The sequence below is a fragment of the Sus scrofa genome, chromosome 6 (genome assembly GCF_000003025.6).
Source record: "Sus scrofa isolate TJ Tabasco breed Duroc chromosome 6, Sscrofa11.1, whole genome shotgun sequence".
NCBI lineage: Eukaryota > Metazoa > Chordata > Mammalia > Artiodactyla > Suidae > Sus > Sus scrofa.
Window position 1 is genome coordinate 118968148 of NC_010448.4, and position 19960 is coordinate 118988107.

Consider the following 19960-nt stretch of genomic DNA (forward strand, 5'->3'; position numbering starts at 1 on the left):
TTAACCATTTAGGGACTGATTTTACCCACATGAACTGTCTTGAGTCCATCTATATAGGGCCTAAGTAATGATGGAAAGTGAACTTGAAAGCAAGTAAGAGCTCTCTTTCTGGAGCCTGGTGGGTTTTGTTCAGTTTCCTTCAGATATTGCGGGCCCTCGCTATTGGCGACTTTGAGGTTGGCATCAGCTCCTCAAGCTTTTCCTGTGATCTTTACCCTGGATCCATACCTCTCTGGGTTCTTTCGTGAGTTATAAAAACTTACTGGGAGTTCCCATCTTGGCTCAGTGGTAACGAACCCAACTAGTATCCATGAGGATGCGGGTTCAATCCCTGGCCTCACTCAGTGAGTTAAGGATCCAGTGTTGCCGTGAGCTGTGGTGTAGGTCTCAGGCATGGCGTGGAACCTGCGTTGCTGTGGCTGTGGTGTAGGCTGGCAGCTGTAGCTCTCATTCAACCTGTAGCCTGGGAACTTCCATATGCTGCAAGTGCAGCCCTTAAAAAACAAACGAACAAACAAAAAAAACTTACTATTGTATGTCTTCTCTGGATCAGGCGTTGTGATTGGCCTTGAAAACATAGACTGGTAAACAAAACAGATGCAACTTCTACCTCATTAGCGTTTAAGTCTAATGGGAGAAGCGGGCATTAAATAAACCGCCGTACCCATTAACTGTTGATGGGTCTGTGTGGAGGTGTTTGTTTGGGTGCAGTGGCCTCTCTGAGCAGCCTCCTTTAAGCTGAGACCCAAAAGATGTTAGACTTTGTCACCTGAGGAGGGGAGGATTTCAGTTTCAGGCAGAGGGAATGCAGCCAGAATCATACTCTCTGGAGTGTGTTCAGAGTAGTTGGTCTTGTTGCTGAGAATGCTGAGTGTGGCCATGCCCGGGCTTTTTTTTTTTTTTTTAATGTACATTTATTTGCTTTATTTTTTAGATCCCACTTGTCAGTGATAACACAGAGTATTTGTCTTTCTGTGTGGGCATTCTTTTTTTTTTTAATTTTGAGTTAATGTTTCCCCTGTAAATGTTTTCTTAATTTTTAAAAATTTTTTATTAAGCGTATAGTTAAAAAAAAAAAAAAAAAAAAAGGAGTTCCCGTCGTGGTGCAGTGGTTAACGAATCCGACGAGGAACCATGAGGTTGCGGGTTTGGTCCCTGGCCTTGCTCAATGGGTTAACGATCCGGCGTTGCCGTGAGCTGTGATGTAGGTTGCAGACATGGATCGGGTCCTGAGTTGCTGTGGCTCTGGCATAGGCTGGCAGCTACAGCTCCGATTCGACCCCTAGCCTGGGAACCTCCATATGCCGCAGAAGGGGCCCAAGAAATAGCAAAAAAAAAAAAAAAAAAAAGTGTAGTTGATTTACAGTATTGTGCCAATTTCTGCTAGACAGCAAAATGACTCAGTCATACATATATATATATACATTCCCTCTCTTATATTATCTTCCCTCATGATCTATCCCAAGAGACTGGATATAGTTCCCTGTGCTATATAGTAGGACTTCATTGCTTGTCCAGTCTACATGTAATAGTTTGCATTGACCAACCCCAAACTCCCAGTCCATCCCACTCCCTCTTCTCCTCCCCCTTGGCAACCACAAGTCTGTTCTTTATGTCTCTGAGTCTGTTTGTTTTGTAGATAGATTCACTTGTGCCATATTTTAGATTCTGCATATATGCATTTGTCTTTCTCTTTCTTACCTCACTTAGTATGAGAATCTCTAGTTGTATCCATGTTGCAAATGGCATTATTATTTTTTAGGGCTGAGTAGTATTCCATTGTATATATGTACCACATCTTCTGTATCCATCTGTCGATGGACATTTAGGTTGTTTCCATATCTTGGCTATTGGGAATAGTGCTACTATGAACATGTGGGTGCATGTATCTTTTTGAATTATAGTTTTGTCCAGATACATGCCCAGGAGTGGGATTGCTGGATCACATGGTAGTTCTACATTTAGTTTTCTGAGGAACCTCCATACTATTTCCCCTAGTGGTTGTACCAGTTTACAGTCTGTGGGCATTCTTTCTTTTTGCTGCACCCACAGCATGAGGAAGTTCCCAGACCAGTGATCAAACTGCCATAGCAGTGACAACACCAGATCCTTAACTATTAGGACACCAGGGAACTGCTATGGGTATTCTTAAATGATCATGAGCTCCTGTAGAGCAGGGACCTCTGGTACAGGGCTCATGGGAGACACTAAGTAACTATGTATTTGTGGGAGTTTCCTCATAGGTCAATGGGTTAAGGATCCAGTGTCGTCACTGCTGTGGCTCTGGTTAGAGCTGTGGCACAATTACAATCCCAGGAACTTCTGCATGCCATGGGTGTGTCCAGAAAAATAATAAAAAAAATTTTACAGAGATACTGTTTATTTGGTAAGTAAGAAGGGTTGTTCATTGATAGTCTTTGAGCTGCTTTTAGACTTGCTTTATATTAAAATATGACATATTAACCTATGAAAAGGTCTGAAGTAACTTGATTTTTCAAAAGCTGTTTCCCCAGCAAAGCTGGCTGGTAGCCACACTTGGAGAAGGCGCTCTGCCGGGTCAGCATGTCCTTGCTCTGCCTCCTGGGCACTTCTCTACACTGTGTTCTTTACCCTGTTGGCTTGGCCTGGAGTTAGAGGACCTGGCTAGGGGGACACGGAAGCCGTGTCCAGGAGAGTTTTATCTGGACCCTTACAGAGATGAAGCAGCTGTTGATGAATCACAAAGCAAAGTATCATCAGCTCTGTAGACAACCTGGGAAGTTCTGCATAGGTGAGGTTTCCAGGTGGCTGAAGAGTTGAATTCTCAAACTTTTAAAGTCATTCCTAATTTAAGCATTCTCCGTTCTAGATATATTAGGCATTCCTCTGTATTTTTAGAAGAAAAATAATTTTTTCCCTTTATAACAGGCCTGTATTTTAAAGGGTGTTGTTGCTATCCATGCTTCCTGAGGGCGTGTGACTCTGCATCTCTCACTAAGGACCAGAGGCTCCTGAAAACACACAGATAGGAATTTTACAGTCTTCCCATTTGCTACTTCATAATTAGGAGATTGGTTGAAACTTGTAACTGCTGTCAGTGCTTTTGCCTTTTTGTCCCCTTGGCTCTTTCTAATCAGTTGGTAGCAATAAACTATGAAGTTGGAAATAAACTGTACAACTGGAAACCATATAACCAGGTTTTATTTACTTTGTGTATTTATTTAAACATTTATATGTGTGTTCACAATACATGTAAGGCCAGGTATTGTACTAAGCACTGAAATATTGTACAAAGCTCAGTTCCCTGCCCTCCAAGAGCTTTCTAGAGAAGCAGGGGGGACTGTGGGATAAATTGGGCCAGTGGGAGCACCTCTACCAGACTGAACTGTTCAGAGGAAGAGGGGCGTGCCTAGGCCCCAGTAATGACCTTGAATTTCTAAATCCGTGAAGTATATAAACCTTGTGGCTTCTGTTTTGGCTGCAGAGGCCATTTCCTATGTCTGTCAGGTTTTAGATGGTGAGAGCCTGCCGTGGGCCTAGCTCCAGGTAGATGAAGTCTTACCTGACATCAATGGTATTTTTTTCTTTTCTTTTTTTTTTTTTTTTTTTGCCAATTTCTACCATTATTAGTGATGCCATCGAATAACTTGGTTAAGGTGCCAATCCCCAGATATTCCTGTTGTAAAGGCGTATTTTTTCCCCTTCATACGTAATTTATAGGGTAATACCTTGACACGTGTGAATATCTTGTTCCCCAAAAAACTCTTAGTGTTTAAGAGTCAATTGATGAAACTTTCCTGAATTAGTTGTGCGTGTTGTCAAAGTGTGATTTTTCTAGTTCTAACATGTCTTCTGCATTTACTGGTGGTCAGATACACCTTCCCCTCTCCCCTTCATTACGGACTAGATTTTTATTTGTTCAGTGCGTTGTAATACATTACAGCCATTATTCTTTTGGGTATGCAAAGGGTCCAAGTGTGGCTAGCTGGGAGCCCCTTCAGGCTGGCCCCCAGTATCCTTTGACATTAATCCTTGCTTTGGGGGGAGTTGGGGGAGGCATGCCATGGCTTGTGGAAGTTCCGAGGCTGGGGATCGAACCTGCACAGCAGCAGGCCCAAGCCACAGCAGTGACAATGCTGGATCCTTAACCATTAGGCTGCCAGGGAACCCCACATCCTTGCTTTCTTACACAAGATGTCCCGGGCCCACCTTGTCCTTTCCCTCCCTCACCCCCAAAATAAGCCATAGCTCAAGAAGCTCTGTTATTGCAGAACAACATTTAGAAACCAGGAGTGCCTGATACTAGAGACGACATGGCTCTAGACTGTTTCAATGGCTAAAACTAGGAAATATATTAAAAAGGTAAAATTAGGAGTTCCCGTCTTGGCACAGTGGTTAACGAATCCGACTAGGAACCATGAGGTTGGGGGTTCGATCCCTGGCCTTGCTCAGTGGGTTAAGGATCCGGTGTTGCCGTGAGCTGTGGTGTAGGTTGCAAACGAGGCTCGGATCCTGTGTTGCTGTGGTTGTGGTGTAGGCCGGCGGCTACAGCTCCGATTCGACCCCTAGTCTGGGAACCTCCATATGTCGTGAGTTATGGCCACAGAAAAGACCAAAAAAAAAAAAAGGAAGAAACAGACATTTGTATTGATATTTCTCCTAAAGTGTTAATCTGTGATAAGGTCTTTGTTAGAAATTATGGTGATGCTCTGAGCTTATCAAAGAACCTTTCCTCTTTAAAAAAAAAAAAAAACCTTATAATCTCTTTATATCTGTTATTCTCATCTCTTCAGAAAGAGAAGGGACAACTGCATTTATCTCGCATTACTTGAGGGCAAAAAACAGTGCTCAGAGAAATTATGTAAGTGGCCAGGAAGGACTCTATCATTTTATCAAGTGCAGTCTTTCTGCTGCTTCTGTTTTGAAAAGGGATTGCTGGCAGTTATCTCTTATGTGTTTTAGTAAATTCCTTTTATATCATACTCTTGCTATATACCTAAAAACCATTTTTGATCTCGCCAATATTCATAATTTATTCTGGTTACTTTCAGGTGCAGCTAAATCAAGTCCGGCATCTAAACCAGGATCCACACCTTCTCGTCCCTCATCAGCCAAAAGGGCTTCGTCTAGCAGCTCAGCATCCAAATCTGATAAAGATTTAGAAACACAAGTCATACAGCTTAATGAACAGGTAACTGTCATCTTCAGCCCTGGGAGCAGTGACAGGTGTAAGGGACAAGAAACAAACCCCCATGGGCCTGGGATTTGGGGGTGAGGTGTGATGGGGAGAGATTTCAGTGGTTCCAAGCAAGTAAGAATAAAAGCCACTGTTGGGACAGATAAAACGAGTAACCCATTATGAATAAAAGATGTTAAGTCACAAATCTCAAAGCTGTCCATTGACAGAGAAGGACAAATGACTCAGTCTCAAGTAAATGCAGGTGTGTAGGCCAACCCCCCACCCCCACCCCCGTTCCACCTCAGTGCCTGTCTTAAGCTCCAGGCTAGACCACTGGTGCTTCTAGCCAATCTAGATTGTGTAAAAGGCATCAGGGGTTAGTTTCCCTCCCTCCTTCCTTTCAGCAGCTATTTGTTGAGCCTGTTCCATGCAACAGACACTGTGCTTGATGCTGATAATGTAATGGCAGCAGGAGAGCTAGCTTCCCTCCCCTCGTAGAACTTACAGACAGCAGTTGCTCACCTTGGGCCATGACACAAGCAAAAGCGCAACACCGAACGCTTCCCACAAGAGTGAAAGTACACAGAAGCACTGAACCCAAGAATGGGGGGATCACAAAGACCACCACTAAACCATCTAATAATCCTTAGGATTGTGTTAAATCTTAACTTCTCTGAAATTTTCAATATAAAAGTTTAGGTACACTTTTTGGAGTTCCCTGGTGGCTCAGCAGGTTAAGGAGCCAGTGTTGTCACTTCAGAGTGCAGGTCACTGCTATGGCAGGAGCTCAACCCCTGGCCCCAGAACTTCCACATGCCATGGGTGCAGCCGCCCTCCCAAAAAAAAGTGCTGGAAAAAAGCTCAGGTAGCCTTTCTTACTAACAATAACTAATTTTACCTAAGATTATACATAGTCTAAAAGTAATAAAGCAGTTGGTAGCATAGGACTTACTGCAGAAAGCTTCTACCTTCGCCCAGAGCTGGGAGGAGCCTTTATCCTGGCTCCCCCCACCCCTGGGATAGGAGTCTTTATTCCAGGTCCTCAGGCTGTTCCCAGCCACTCACTGGGCCCATCCCGGTGATTAATCTGATTCTTGATGAGCCAGCAAGAGTCTGGAAACAGTTTTTAAGATAATTGTATATTTGCAAACAAGAGTCTGGTTTAAAAGCAAGCAGTTGCTTAACTAGGGTGTTTCTTTCCAATTCTGAACACTTTAATGACAAAGGTAAAACCTTAAGTCATCCGGTGGGTAGGACTTTGATTTAGAAGCTGTGGAATGTTCTAATTACCTGCTGATTCTCAGTTTGAACCCTTATACAATTTGCAGTAATGAGTTCCTCTAAGATAAAAGGCAGTTAGGATAGCTGTAATTAGCCTTGGGGCCCCAGGCCTGAGGCTCTAAGCAAATTGGAATGGACCTAAAGAGAGCCAGGCATAGGTCTGTGATACTTGAGATTTATAACCCCTTTCTCCTTAAGAAGGCAAATTCTTTTGATATCCTTATTTATCACATGTTTCTTCATCTTCAGCTACCTCTACCAACCCTCCAACCCAAAGCAGAACGCATGGGATCCTCAAGATTCTTCCTGACCCTCTCTCCCTACACCCTCCACCCCACTTCTCCTGGGGCCTGGCTCTGGGCTCCCATTAGTCCTCCAGTCACACAGCCATGGTATTATCAGAAGTAAGAGTTAAAAGTTAGTGGCTGGGGAGTTCCTGTCGTGGCGCAGTGGAAACGAATCTGACTAGGAAGCATGTGGTTGCAGGTTCGATCCCTGGCCTCGCTAAGTGGGTTAAAGATCCAGTGTTGCGTGAGCTGTGGTGTAGGTCGAAGACGAGGCTCGGATCTGGTGTTGCTGTGTCTCTGGCTATAGCTCCAATTAGACCCCTAGCCTGGAAACCTCCATATGCCGAGGGTGTGGCCCTAAAAAATGACAAAAGACCAGGGGAAAAAAAAAATGTTAGTGGCTGGTCCTCCTCTGCTATGTCAGCAGCTCCGTGAGGGCACCACATGAGGCTGACTTGGCAAGATCTGCACCCTTGAGTCCTGCTGGCTGGATACGAGTGTGCCAGGTGTACAAGGAGAGGGATACCGCATGTGCTCAGTATGTTTGAATGAATCATAATTGCAGGCAGATGAATAGCCTGTACAAAGGCCCACAGTTACTGGAAAGAGAGAGAAGAAAATTTTCATTGCAAATGTAATCTTTGGAAATCTGTTAAGATTGATTTTTCATACACTGAAAGGGAGATTTCACCTGAGGAGGGAGACCATGAAAGACCTAATTTACCTCCTGAAGATATTCTCCGCCTAAGTATAAATGCTCAAAGGGTTAAAAAAAAATGCGGGATTCTCTGAGAGCAGGAAGGGGGTGACAGTGTGGAGCTGCTGGGCCTGCAGCCTGGGATCTGAAACCAGATCTGCTTCCACGCTCTTCCTTATGTCTTCAGCCCAGGTGACAGCTCTGTCAGGCTCGGCCTCACGGCTGCTGCCTTCCCTGCACCTGCACCATCTCTGTAACCACAGGGAGAGCTGCACGGCCCTGGGAGGCCCGGAGCCAGCATCAAGGGAGAAAAGAGAGGAGGAGGGCTGTTCTGCTGAGGGAATGGGGCTCCCCATCTTCCAGCCTTGCCTATGATCAACTCGGAGCCAGAATTAGGAGAATTAAGAGCCATCCATTCAGCCTGCCCTTGGTGTCGCCCAGCTGTCCTGTGCAGAAGCATCTGTCTAGTTTGGCTCGGGACCATTTATAAAGGGGTCTGAGGTCAAGGGTGGCTCTCAGTGCAAGTGACGTGAAGAGAGAAGGGTCCTCAGAGTGCACCTAAGGGACCACAGTGCCCACCTCTCCCCTCTGCTCCTCCCGCGTGCTTTTCCTCTCCCTGAGGAGCACGACCCGGCTCGAAAGCTGCAGCAGGAGAGGAAAGCTGCCCCAGAGGTCGGGTGGACTGGTCTCAGCTGACAACAGCGGACTAGTGCTGCTGAAGTTGGGTGCTTGGCCCAGGCCCCGGCTCCCCAGCAGCCCCCGTTTCTCCCCAGACCTGCATGTCAGTTATTTGTACACGTCTGTCTTTCCATGTTTTGGGTCCTTATATGCAGGCACAGTTGGTCACTTTTTTCTTAGGCTGTATTTTGAGAGTTTTCTCTTCCGCCTCTGCTCCCTTGCAGGTACATTCGTTAAAACTTGCCCTTGAAGGCGTGGAAAAGGAAAGGGATTTCTACTTTGGAAAGTTGAGAGAGATTGAGCTGCTCTGCCAGGAGCACGGGCAGGAAAACGATGACCTCGTGCAACGACTAATGGAAGTCCTGTATGCTTCGGAAGAACACGTAAGTGTCAGCAGAGCCCTCCACACTTGTGTTCTAAGGTGTGCTCGTGGGCAGTGTGCCTTCAGATACTGCCCTGGGACCTCTGTGAGAATGACAAATGCCAGCGCATTTGATGTGCTCAGAGGAGTAAACATCATGATCCTTGTGATCCACTGCCCCATGTGTATGGGACTCACGTTCGTAAATCTGGGAAGAGATGGGTGGATCTCTTTTAGGGGTGGGGGTGGGGGGCTTCAGTCAAGAAAAATAGGCTTATGCAGCCAAATCTCAAATGGTGTGCAGTTCTCTGAGCAAACGAACAGTAAGAACGTGTGTAAGGGTTCTTCTCTCTTCATGACAGATCAGAGTGTGGTTAAAGGAAAACTTAATCTAGATGCCATAAGCCCCACAACTGTCTGTTTTTACTTCACAGCTGGTTGTCCTGGTTACTCACTGCCAGTACAGAGCAGCACTGTGGGACAGCCTTTTGTTGGAAAATACTTCTAGAAGGCCTCCTCTGTGGGGAGGGCCTGCCCACCAGGGTTGCTCCCTGTGAGTGAATGTGGGGGTGGGGGGAAGGCAGGATGTGGCTCTGTCTGGGGATGGAAAGCAGATGTGAGGAGCAGTGGAGGAATATGAGTCTCAAGAAGGGGCTCGGAGCCCGAGGCAGCTCACCCCAAGTCCACCCAGATGGGCCCTGGCAGCTGCGGTGGGAGAGGCAGCCCAGCATGCTTCCTTCTCCTTCTCAAGGGCCGAGCTGTGGGAGGCAAGGGAGGACAGGCTGGGGCTGCAGGCGTGTCCTGCCAGGTTGAGGCCGTGGAAGCGTCTGGGTCTGTTTGACCAGGCGGCCTGCAGGTGCTCTGTGGACTCTGTGGTCGAGCTGCATGTGTTGGTGTTGCCACAGAATGTAACAAGCCACTGGCGAGTTTATCTTATTCCATCTGAATACCAGGCAAACATTGATGCCATGGACGATGAAAATCCTAGCTCTGAGGTTTTCCTGAACTGTATGTAACAAGCTGTCTGGAGGTTGGGGACTCTCCACCACTTTTCTCACTTCCCCCATATATACATGCATTTTAAACCTCTTTCTTGGTGAGCGCAGATCGTAGCTCACGAAGCTCTGGTCGGGTCCCAGAGACTGTCCCAGAGGCTTTACACAGTCTCATTCTCAGTATTTTCAAGTCTGATGGAAGAAACCCCAGGTTGGTTTGTAGTGTGTGTGCACACCCAGGGTGCTGTATTTCTATGAGGTGCTGTATGGAAAGAGTGCTTTGTCGTCTGTCAAGCGCTACATGAACTGTGGTTATGCTCTTCACAAGCTTTATGAGGTCTGTGCAGCACTGCACACAGGAGTGAGCTGGGACGGTGCCACTCATGGGAGCAAGACAGCTTGCAGGGTGGGAGGAAAAGCCTTCTGATTCTAACCTTGAGCCTGACTTGTCCAAAGGAGGTGTCCTTGTATGGGAGCACTGTCAGGGGAACTCCAAATTGAGGGTTGGCAGGGCCACTGACTTTCTGGCTAATAGCAGGCAGGGTTGGCCTCAGGCAAGCGCTTCCCTCCTGGGTGAGATTGCAGGGGTGTCTTCCTGGGTGACTATGCTCAGCTTCCGTAGGACCATCTCTGTCTCCACCGCCACCAGCACACACACACCAGCACCAGCTTGCTGCGGTCTGAATTCAGAGCCCCCTCCTTGAACTGTTTAGAAAATTAACCCAAACACTCCTAAAAGTAATAACTTCACAGCATCATCAGTCATGAGGACTGAGCAATGGGTATAACAGGTCCTTTCATCAAACTCTTGGGGTGGGAGATGAGGGGGGAGAGTCAAGAGCTTTACATTAATCAGTTCCTTTAATTCTCTGGAGAATCCTAGCAGGTAGAGAGGAGTGTTATCCGATTTTACAGATGAGAGAAGCTGAGGCAGCAGGGGGGTCAAAAGACAATCTTAAGTTCCTGGGGGAACAAGCAACATAATTTGCATTTGAACTATAGTCCTGAGTTCATTCCCTCCCTTCTCCAAGCCTGAGCACCTTCTAAATGGGGAACATGAGGGTAGTAATAGCTAACATTTCTTGAACCTTTAGCTATGTGTTAGGTTTTATAGTCATGTTCCATATACACTTCTCGCCATATCCCTGTGTGGTGTACTATTACTTATCCCCATTTTATAGGTAAAATTACTTGCCCAATGACCCATCCTTAATAAGCTCCATCACTACCCAGGTTTCTCTAACTCATAGCCCTTAGGGGCTGTGCTCCCTGCTTGTCAGTATATTGGGTGCCATGGGGAAGGGAAAAAATAAAGGCAGTACCCCTTGGGGGAAATTGCAGGACAGACTTTGTCTAATGGACAGTATTGAGTTGTATGTGTTCTGTATGTGGAGAAGGAAGTACTCACAGGCCTACCTGGACTCCCTTCAAAAGTACCGTCCTGGCCTCTTTGTCTGGGTACTCAGTTTAATTCAGCCTCTGCCAAGAACCTCCATTTTCCTCTGGCTGGTAGCATTTCTATAACCACCTCTGTGGCCCTGGCTGGCACTGTGCTTATGTCATCAAAGAGAGAGAAACATGATAGGGAGAAGCAAGCGAGACAGTGGCATTGCTGTTGAGCATGTGATAAGGAGTATCCAGAATCCAAGAGGAGACTCAGAGGCAGTAACCAGGCAATTGGAATCTAGAAAATTGACAACACCACAAACTAAATGTGTGGGTTGCCAGAGCAGAATCTTCAAACACAGTTACTGCCTTAATTTTTCTCGCTCCAACTTATCCAGGTTCTACCATTGAAGGAATGAGCCTTTAAAAAGCTTCACTTCGCCCAAGAAAGGCCTCATTTTGGAAAAAATGTGCTCATAGGTTGCTTGTTCACTGCCCCCACCCTGCAGGCTCTGGGGGCCTCCTTTTTCCCTACTGGGCCTGACCCTCACACTGTGTCCTGTTTTCCGGCCATTTACCCATTTCAGTGCTAGGTGGACTGCAGCCATGAGGTGCAAGGTGTCTGGGAAAAAACACCAATACTTTATTCATGATGTCATTGCTATGATTTCTCTGCACATCTGAGAGGCAGAGATTTCTGGTTGCCTCCCTCCTGGAGATGGGAGGGGTGCTGAGAAACCTTCAGCTGAAGGCTGAATAGCCTGCTCTCCAATTACTCACAGATGAGCCTTGCATTGACACTTTAGGTGGAGGTATTTGCTGGAGAGGCCTCCTCCCTCAGTCTGTATTTAGTGATGGCTGGTCTCTGATGCTCATAGTCAAGCAATCCTAGAATAACATGTTTGGAAGAGGCAGAAATCCAGATGAAAGTTTTGAGTATGGAAGTAAACACAGGCAGCTGATGGAAATGGCCAGCTAGCTGCCCAGTGCACCTCTTTGTGAGTCTCATTAACTTTTTTTTTTTGGCCACACCCAGGGCATATGGAAGTTCCCCAGGCCAAGGATCAAATCCAGGTGGAGCCGTAGCCTTAACCTGCTGTGCTACAGCCGGAACTCCTCGTTATCTTTTATTTAATACTTGAGGACACAGGTGTCTGGACTTAATGGTTGGTTCACTGCTGCCCTGTGAATTTGTTGGCCGAGGGCCACCTGCTAAAACATAGGCACTTGTTTCCTGAGGTCCTGTCACGGAAGCCACTGTCAAATGACCTAAAAATACTTCCCCCTCAGCCCACACCTTTTGGATACAGCCTGTGTTTCTGTCCTTGAACCAGCATTGCATCCACAGAAAGCAGACACAGCCCCTGCCTCAGAAGAGCTTGAAGTCCCAGTGAGAGAGAGAGAGAGAGAGACGGGGACACCACCAACTGGAATCTGTCAGGTTGTGATAAATGCGGTAATGGAGACATAAATAAACTTGTCTGGGGAGCACATAAAGACAGCCTGGAGGGACAGGCAAGGACTTCACAGAGAAGATGACATTTGCGTTGGACGATGAAAGATGACTAGGAATGTCAGCGATTACTGAGCTAAGACTGGGGGAGTTATTTTTTTCAAGCAGAGGAAAGAGCACCAACAAAGCAGAGAGGAAAGAAAGAACAGCCGGATGTATTGGTGTGAATGATGGAAGATGAGTGCTGTGCGCCGCCTCCTAAGTCTAGGAAAGTGGGAGCCGTGCCGCCCCCCCACCCAGCTTCTTAATGAACCCCCGCTCCTCCTCCCACAGTAGCCTAGAGCCATCTTCAGACCTGTCTTCCAACTTGCAGCTCCTTCGAATGATTATCATAATAAGGAACTCCAGAGCAGTCCCTCACAGCTAACCATTAAGGAAGCTGGGAGGGACTGATCTGCAAATATTAGACTGAATTAAGTAGGCAGAGCCCCAGTGCATCAGTCACATATTTGGCATAGGTTTCACCTGGCCTCCTCCCTGCCTGTGTGTTTAAGTTCACTCTTGCTGGTGGCATAAGGGAAAGATCATTTCTGTGTGTGAGAACCTCCAGGGCACACACAGAAATGATGTGGGCTGGGAGCTCCCCGTGGTGATGTGTAACAGCTGCCTCAGAGGCACAGGTGCATCCTTGCCTGACTTTCAGAGCCCCTTAGCTCTCACCCCAAGCATTAGCAATGCATTGGTAACCACAGGTTTGCTCTTATATCCATGTTACCCAATAAAAGAGCTATGGGGTCTGCAGTTCCTGCAGATGAGATGTATGACATCACAGCCATGCCCCAGGAATGAGGGAGCTGCCCTTGGCCAGCTGGAGACCAGAGCCATGGACAAGGCATGGCTCCCACCCCCTTGTACAACTACCATGGAAAGGAGACTGGAGGAGGAGCCTAATCTAATGGGTTCCTGGTCCCGTGGCTGGTTTTACAGGCCCACAGTTACTTGAATCCAAGTCTTCCAACTTTCAGTCCTGGATTAAGTCAAGCATCCCGCAGTTAACTCCCATTAGTAATATGAGCAAACAAGATTTTCTATAAAATGTCAGATCCTCATTTTTGAGATCTTCAGCAACCTAACATTCACAAAAACAGTTATATAAGAAAAGCGCACTTCAGACAGCTGAATTCTGAGCGACGTGAGTCGGAAGGCACCACACTGGCCTTGAAGAGTTCGGATGATGACTGAACTGTCTCCAGCCCTTAGGGGACTCAAGGGTGTAAGCTCAGAGGAGCAGTCAGCTCTGGGGCAAAGGCAGTGAGAGAGGCCTGGGGAGGTACATGTGGCAGAGCAGACACCTAGGAGTTCTTGACCCACCACAAGTTCCTGGTTCCAGGGCCCATTAACTCCCATTAGTGATATAAACAAACAAGATTTTCTATAAAATGTGAGATCCTTGTTTCTGAGATCTTCAGGAACCTGGCCCACCACAGGTTCCTAATTCCAGGTCACCTCCCACAAAATGTCCTTTGCTCCTGGACTAGAATGAGGCCAGTGGCTTTTCCTCTCTTGTGCTATCCCATCAAGAAATGCTCTCCTGCTCCCATGAGGGCACCTCTGTCGGTGAGGCACTAACTCTGAGCCAAGAGGACCACCCTCGCGTGTCCTGAGTGGTGGGCAAGGAGACTTGCAGAGGACGCTGCAGGGACAGCCCAGGCCGAGCTGGCAGGGTCTGGAGTAAAGGAGGGCTTGGAGCTCTGAAGTCAAAGGCCATTATGGTTGAATTTAGGAGTGAGGGGTCCAGAAGGATGTGGGCAGAGAGAGTAGGAACTGTGCCTTCACATTGCAGAGGTGGAGCAGTTCTAGGTGTGACGACAACAGGCGGCCATGGGCACGGGGAGCACTAAGACAATGTCCTTCTGGACACCAAGCCAGTAAGGGACAGTGCTAGATTTGAAGCCGAGTCTTCGGCGTCATTTTTCTACTCTTGTCATAGAAAAGATTACTTTTTAAAAAAAATTCTATATTCTAAAATATATTCCATCACAGCTCACACTGTTTATTCTGTACCATATTATGTTCTAGGCACTTTACCTATTGTAAACCAGAGGCCTCTGTTAAATTCAGTGACTCCACTGATTCCTTGATCAGTGACACTCATTGAAAACTTGTCAAATGGGCACTTTTGTTCTCTCCCCCATTTCACATGTGAGAAAACTGAGGCACAAAACAGTCAAGTTACCAGTCCAAAGTTACCCAGCTGGGGAATAACAGCTGGAATAGGAATTCCAGGTCCATGCTTATAACCTTGACATCATGCTGCCTCTCAGAAGATAAGTGACACGTGACCTTGGCTGATAGTCCTGGTCATCCATCCTCTCACCCTCTGGGGTCCTCTTGACCCACGTGCATTGGGTTGTAGAATAAGCGAGGTATGACACGGATGAGGCCCCGTCTCGGCTTCAGTAACCTCAGGATCCAGTGGATGATGCTGCAAGGTTCAAGACAAACAGGATTACAAGTCGGGGTCTTATAGCCAAGGAAGAAGCAAAGTGCTGCAGGAGATGCATGTGAGAGAGAATCCTGGCTCGGAGACCTGGGCAGGTGATCCTGCCGTATTTGAGCTGGATCTTAACAGGTGTATCTAGGCTCATGTAAATAGGGGCCAGACAGGAGTGGGTGTGCAAAATGAGAGAGGACATGAGCATTTCTCTAAGTTCCAGCTGACTACATCGAGAAAGCACTGCAGTCTGGAGGGATCAGTTAGCTCTACTGATAAGCTCACTCCCTCTGCTTGGGTAATAAACTGATTATTCTTTGTGAGATTAAAAAAAAATATTTTGCTGAAGGTCCCATTGTGGCTCAGTAGAAACGAATCTGACTAGCAGCCATGAGGATGCAGGTTTGATCCCTGGTCTTGATCAGTGGGTTAAGGATCCAGCATGAGCTGTGGTGTAGGTCATAGACATGGCTCAGATCCGTGTTGCTGTGGCTGTGGCATAGGCCAGCAGCTACAGCTCCACTGTGACCCCTAGGAACCTCCATGTGCCATGGGTGTGGCCCTGAAAAGACAATAATAATTTGCAGGTATGGCTGATCAGGATTGGTTCCCTGGAGTTGGTGTTCATGATGTGGGTTACAGGCAAGTGATTAAATAGATCATTTGAAGCCAGGTAGAGGAACACCTCAACCATCAGAAAGTAGGCCAAAAATGGGTTGAGAATCTGACTGCAGAGGTTTGGGTCACTGCAGAGGGGTGGGTTTGATTCCTGGCCCAGTGCAGTGGGTTAAAGGATCCAGCATTGCTGTAACTGCAGCTGCAGCTCGGATTCAGTCCCTGGCCCGGGAACTTCCATGTGCTATGGGTGCAATCATAAAAAAAATCATTTTTTGGAGTTCCCGTTGTGGCTAAGTGGTAACAAGCCTGACTAGTATCCGTGAGGACACGGGTTTGATCCCTGACCTTGCTCAGGGATCAAACCCATTAAGGATCTGGCTTTGCCATGAGCTGTGGTGTAGGTTGCAGACACGGCTCAGATCTGGTGTGGTGGTGGCCATGGCTGTGGCATAAGCCCACAGCTGTAGCTCCAATTTGACCCCTAGCCTAGGAACTTCCATATGCTGAGTGCAGCCCTAAAAAGCCAAAAAAAAAAATTTTAAGTAGGCGAAAAAGGCCTCATGTACCCAAAAGTGATGTCCCAAAGTCCCTGAGCTCCTACGTTGGAGAAGCCACTTTGTGGAGGGGGCAGCCGGGAAACGGCTTTCCTTACCTGACCGCTAACGAGTTGCTTCTCTGCATCACAGAGATTATATAGCAAAGGGGCTCCTAAGCAGACATGCTCCCACGTGAGGAAGAGGACAGGAGGGGAAGAAACAGGAAGCCACTGGACACCCTGCAGGGACACAGGGCTGTGCTGTGCCACAGCAGGCTCGCTGGTAGTTAGCATGACACTCTCGAGTCCTCATGTTTGGTTTACCCTTTACAGAAGGTGGGAAAGAATGTGTTCTGTGAGGATTAGAAGGAAAATGTGCATAAAGCCTGCTGGCTGTGTTCTGGAATGATCCATTCTTTGATGGAGCAGGGAAGCGAAGGCCTCTGTGTGCCTTGGCTCCTGGGAGCAGGGAAGCGCTTGTGTGGCTAAAGCCGTGCTTTCCCAGGCCTGGAGACGCTGTGCTGTGTGGTGACAGTGGGGCGGGGGACACTGCAGGGCAGTAGACTGTTGGAGCTGAACCTTCTCCCCTGCCCCTCAGGAGGGCCACCCGGAGGAGCCGGAAGCAGAGGAACAAGTCCACGAACAGCAGCCCCCGCAGCAGGAAGAGTACTGAACCGTCTCGGCAGCTCTCCACACTTCCGTTTTGGTGGGAACTTTTCTTCTGGAGAATTGGAACACGTGTGGCCTCAAGCTCATCAGAAACCAATTGTTCCCAGTCTGCTGTTCCATCGACGCGCCAGCGCCCGCGCCAGCCACCGCGCTCAGTTCCCATTTCCTTTGCCAAGACACACTAGCAGCGGCCGTGGGCGGCCTCCCTGAGACATCACGGGGTCACATACCTTCAACTTCACCACTTGGCTGCTTGAGATTGGTTCTGTTCTTTGCGTTTCTTTCCAGAACAACTCTCCCCACCCCCGCCACCACCCCCACCACCCCCTTTTTATCCTGGTGTGAAACATTGGTAATTTGATATATGGTATTTATATTGGCATTTCTCAACCCAGTGTCACTAGATGTCACACACATTTGTGGTGCTTTGATGTTTGCAAGTCTAACCTCTGAACATAAATTTGGTCAAATAATAAATTGGAACAAAGGGAAAGAGATACTTGATATGAAAGCCATAATGACAGTGACTTGTTTCATGGGGAAAAACACAAAGTCAGTTTCTCCCTCTACTCACAAAAAGGGAAAAAAAAAAGGAATCGAAACTAGGACTTCAGGGCCCGGCAGTGTCCACACATCAGCATGTTAGACAACCACACATTTTGTTGTTAGGTTTGAAAGACACTCACTCAAGAAAAACACCATCTCCACTTGGCCCTCTAACTGCCTGCCCTTTCTGTCCCCTCCCCCACCCAGGTTCTCATGCTATTTTCTTTCTCAGGGTCTCTTTGGTGGGCAGCCATTCTTCCAAAAGCTGTCATCAGTTGTCTGCAGTTAGAGGGGGTCTGCATGGGCACAGGTCCTGCCACCTCCTTGTGTGGGTTTCAGCCCAAATCCTGCCATCCACACTGGGAGATTCCTACCAAGAATGACTTCAGGGTGTGCAGCCCCGAGCAGCAGGGCTGTGCATCGAGCCGCACACCTGCTGGAAGGCTAGAAGTGAAGACCTTACGAATAGGAGCCTAAGCCCAAGGGAGAATCCTGGTTCTAAAGTCTGGTATTGACACTGGAATGACAGCACAGAAAAATCTCTCACTCCCAATGCCTTCTGAAATAAGGAATTACCCTTTTTAATACCATGGCCCTCCTAGTCATTGACCTTTGCTAAACCGTGGCAAGTCATAAATAGAGGAATCAATGAATTAAAAGCATTCCTTATTTTTTTTAACTAATATTTGCACATTTTCTTAGTATCTTTCCAAATCTTCGCCTCTTTTTTTCCCCTTTGACAGAAGGTTTCCCTTCCTGGATCATTCATTTCACTTGGTTTCTAACTTTAGGTTTTCTTTCACTTGTTATTTGACTTAGCAGGTGCAACAAAAACAAAGTGTGCCCACCCCACTTTCCTCTTAACTGAAAAGCTTAAAATAAATTTCTGAATTATGTATCATAAAGCTTTGACATTTCTTTATTAACTGATGAAATACTAGTTCTGAAGTCTAGCATTGAAGCTTTCCACCAAAAGAAGTCTTCTCAATATAAGTTTTTTGCGGCAAAGTGGTATTTATTGAGTTACATGTGAAAGAGACTGCTTGTATTTTTGAGGTTATTACAAACACACTGTGCAGAATTGGACAGATGTTCCGTGGTGTTTGGTTTCCCTTTCTTCTCTCTCCTGCTTGCTCTGTGCTACAGCGGCAGCTTGTTTCTCTCAGGCTGGAAAGCCTGGCTCTCCGCAGTGACATCCTCCCACACCTGGTTGCAGGGAGTGGTCGTGGCTATATGCAGCATCATGCTTAAGAGTGTGTTTCCCCCAAGCCTGCTGCACTCACTGAGTTTCCATCTTTATACATTGCTCTTGTTAAGAGGTACAATAAATAATTCCATGCAGGTGATCCTTCTAATGGTTCCCAAGCAGTTCTTTGCTGGCCCCGTACATGTCAGTAACACCTAGTGCCAGGTGGATCTTGACCCGCAATTCCCATCATGTGGTGCACGTGGTTACTGCGTAATGTGCATAAGCCTTACCAGTGACACTCAGCCACTCCGTTCCTCCACCAGATCCCCAACTTTCTCGGCTATAAACATACTGGCCAGATATCTTGCAGAATTAACCCTCCCCAGTCATCATACTCTCTTCTCCTTCCTGGAATCTGGGGCAGACTATTCGTTTCCCTAGAAAAGCTAGATATTTCTCTTCCTGTTCCCATCTGAAACCTCTCCCATTGTGCTTCACCACGCGGGACACACTGATGCTCGGGGGAATCTCTGACAGCTAAGCTTCTCAGTCCTCTTGGGCTGCACCCCAGCTTCTGTGCAGACCACCTCTCATTTCCCAGGGCTGCTCCTTTCTCCCTGATGGCTACACCCCATCTCTCATCTCGACATCCAGCACGCGCTTTCCCCATGCCCCCGCCCCCATCCCATGTTGTCGTGCTGGGCCAAGAAGCATCCCTTGATGTGTGCTCTGCTCTGCCCTTCAGAAGCCGAACTTCAGTCTTAGTGTCCCTTCCCACCCGCCACGGCTGGTTATAGCACTTCCACTGCTTGTATCAGGTAGGAAGTGATTGAAGCAGGGGGTAAAGAGAGCTCGTCGTCTTTCTAAGCAGAAAAGCAGAAAAAGACAAGACATACCCTGTTGACCTGAGAGAAGTAAACTCCAGAAGGGAACCAAGAACTCCTCTCTTCCCTGGTGAGTATTTCCATTATTCCGTTAAGGTTTAATATGCATTCAGATTACTTTTACTAAATAGTACACCATAAAGCTTTTGTTATATATTAAATGTAAACTGAGAGGAATGTAAACTTATGTATTGTTAATTATAAATATAGATAAGTAATGACATAATAGATGAAAAAGTCTTATTCAGATGTATCGCATTCATTTTACATTACCCACCCCTTGTCGCATGGTAGAATAGTTTTTTTTGTCTCTGAATATGTGAATAACTTGACTTGCGTTTATCTTTTTACATATTTAATAAAAAAAGTATATGTTAAAATCGACCTGGATCTATAGATTCTTAAATTTTTATGCTAAGGGTTTCCTTTTGAGTGAGCACGTATATGTGAATAGGCTATTTATATAAATTCACACATCTAGCCCACATTATGATTTGCACTGGCAGGGGCGGGGGAGGTGGGGCTTGTTTTTATTGATGGCACATGTTTTAACAGGAACTACAGGTTAGTATTTGATATCAAATATAATAGCTGTAATACCTTTTAAACACTCTACCAAAAAAGATATTTTTACCAAAAATAAGTAAAAAATAAACCATTCCCTTAGGAAACATTCCACCAGCAGGCAAACACAGGCCTTACTCCTGCAGGTCCTCCTGGGCCATCTGG

General features: G+C 46.8%; 1 protein-coding gene across 3 annotated transcripts in view; it reads left to right on the forward strand.

Annotated features, from left to right (window-relative positions):
* MAPRE2 (microtubule associated protein RP/EB family member 2) overlaps positions 1–19615 on the forward strand; it is a 170796-nt gene extending 151181 nt beyond the window's left edge. For all 3 annotated transcript variants that reach the window (XM_021096265.1, XM_005665343.3, XM_021096264.1), the window contains 3 exons: positions 5031–5170; positions 8326–8484; positions 16542–19615. In XM_021096265.1, the coding sequence (XP_020951924.1) occupies positions 5031–5170; positions 8326–8484; positions 16542–16616 (374 nt within the window). In that variant the 3' untranslated portion in view covers positions 16617–19615. The remainder of the gene's footprint in view (positions 1–5030; positions 5171–8325; positions 8485–16541) is intronic.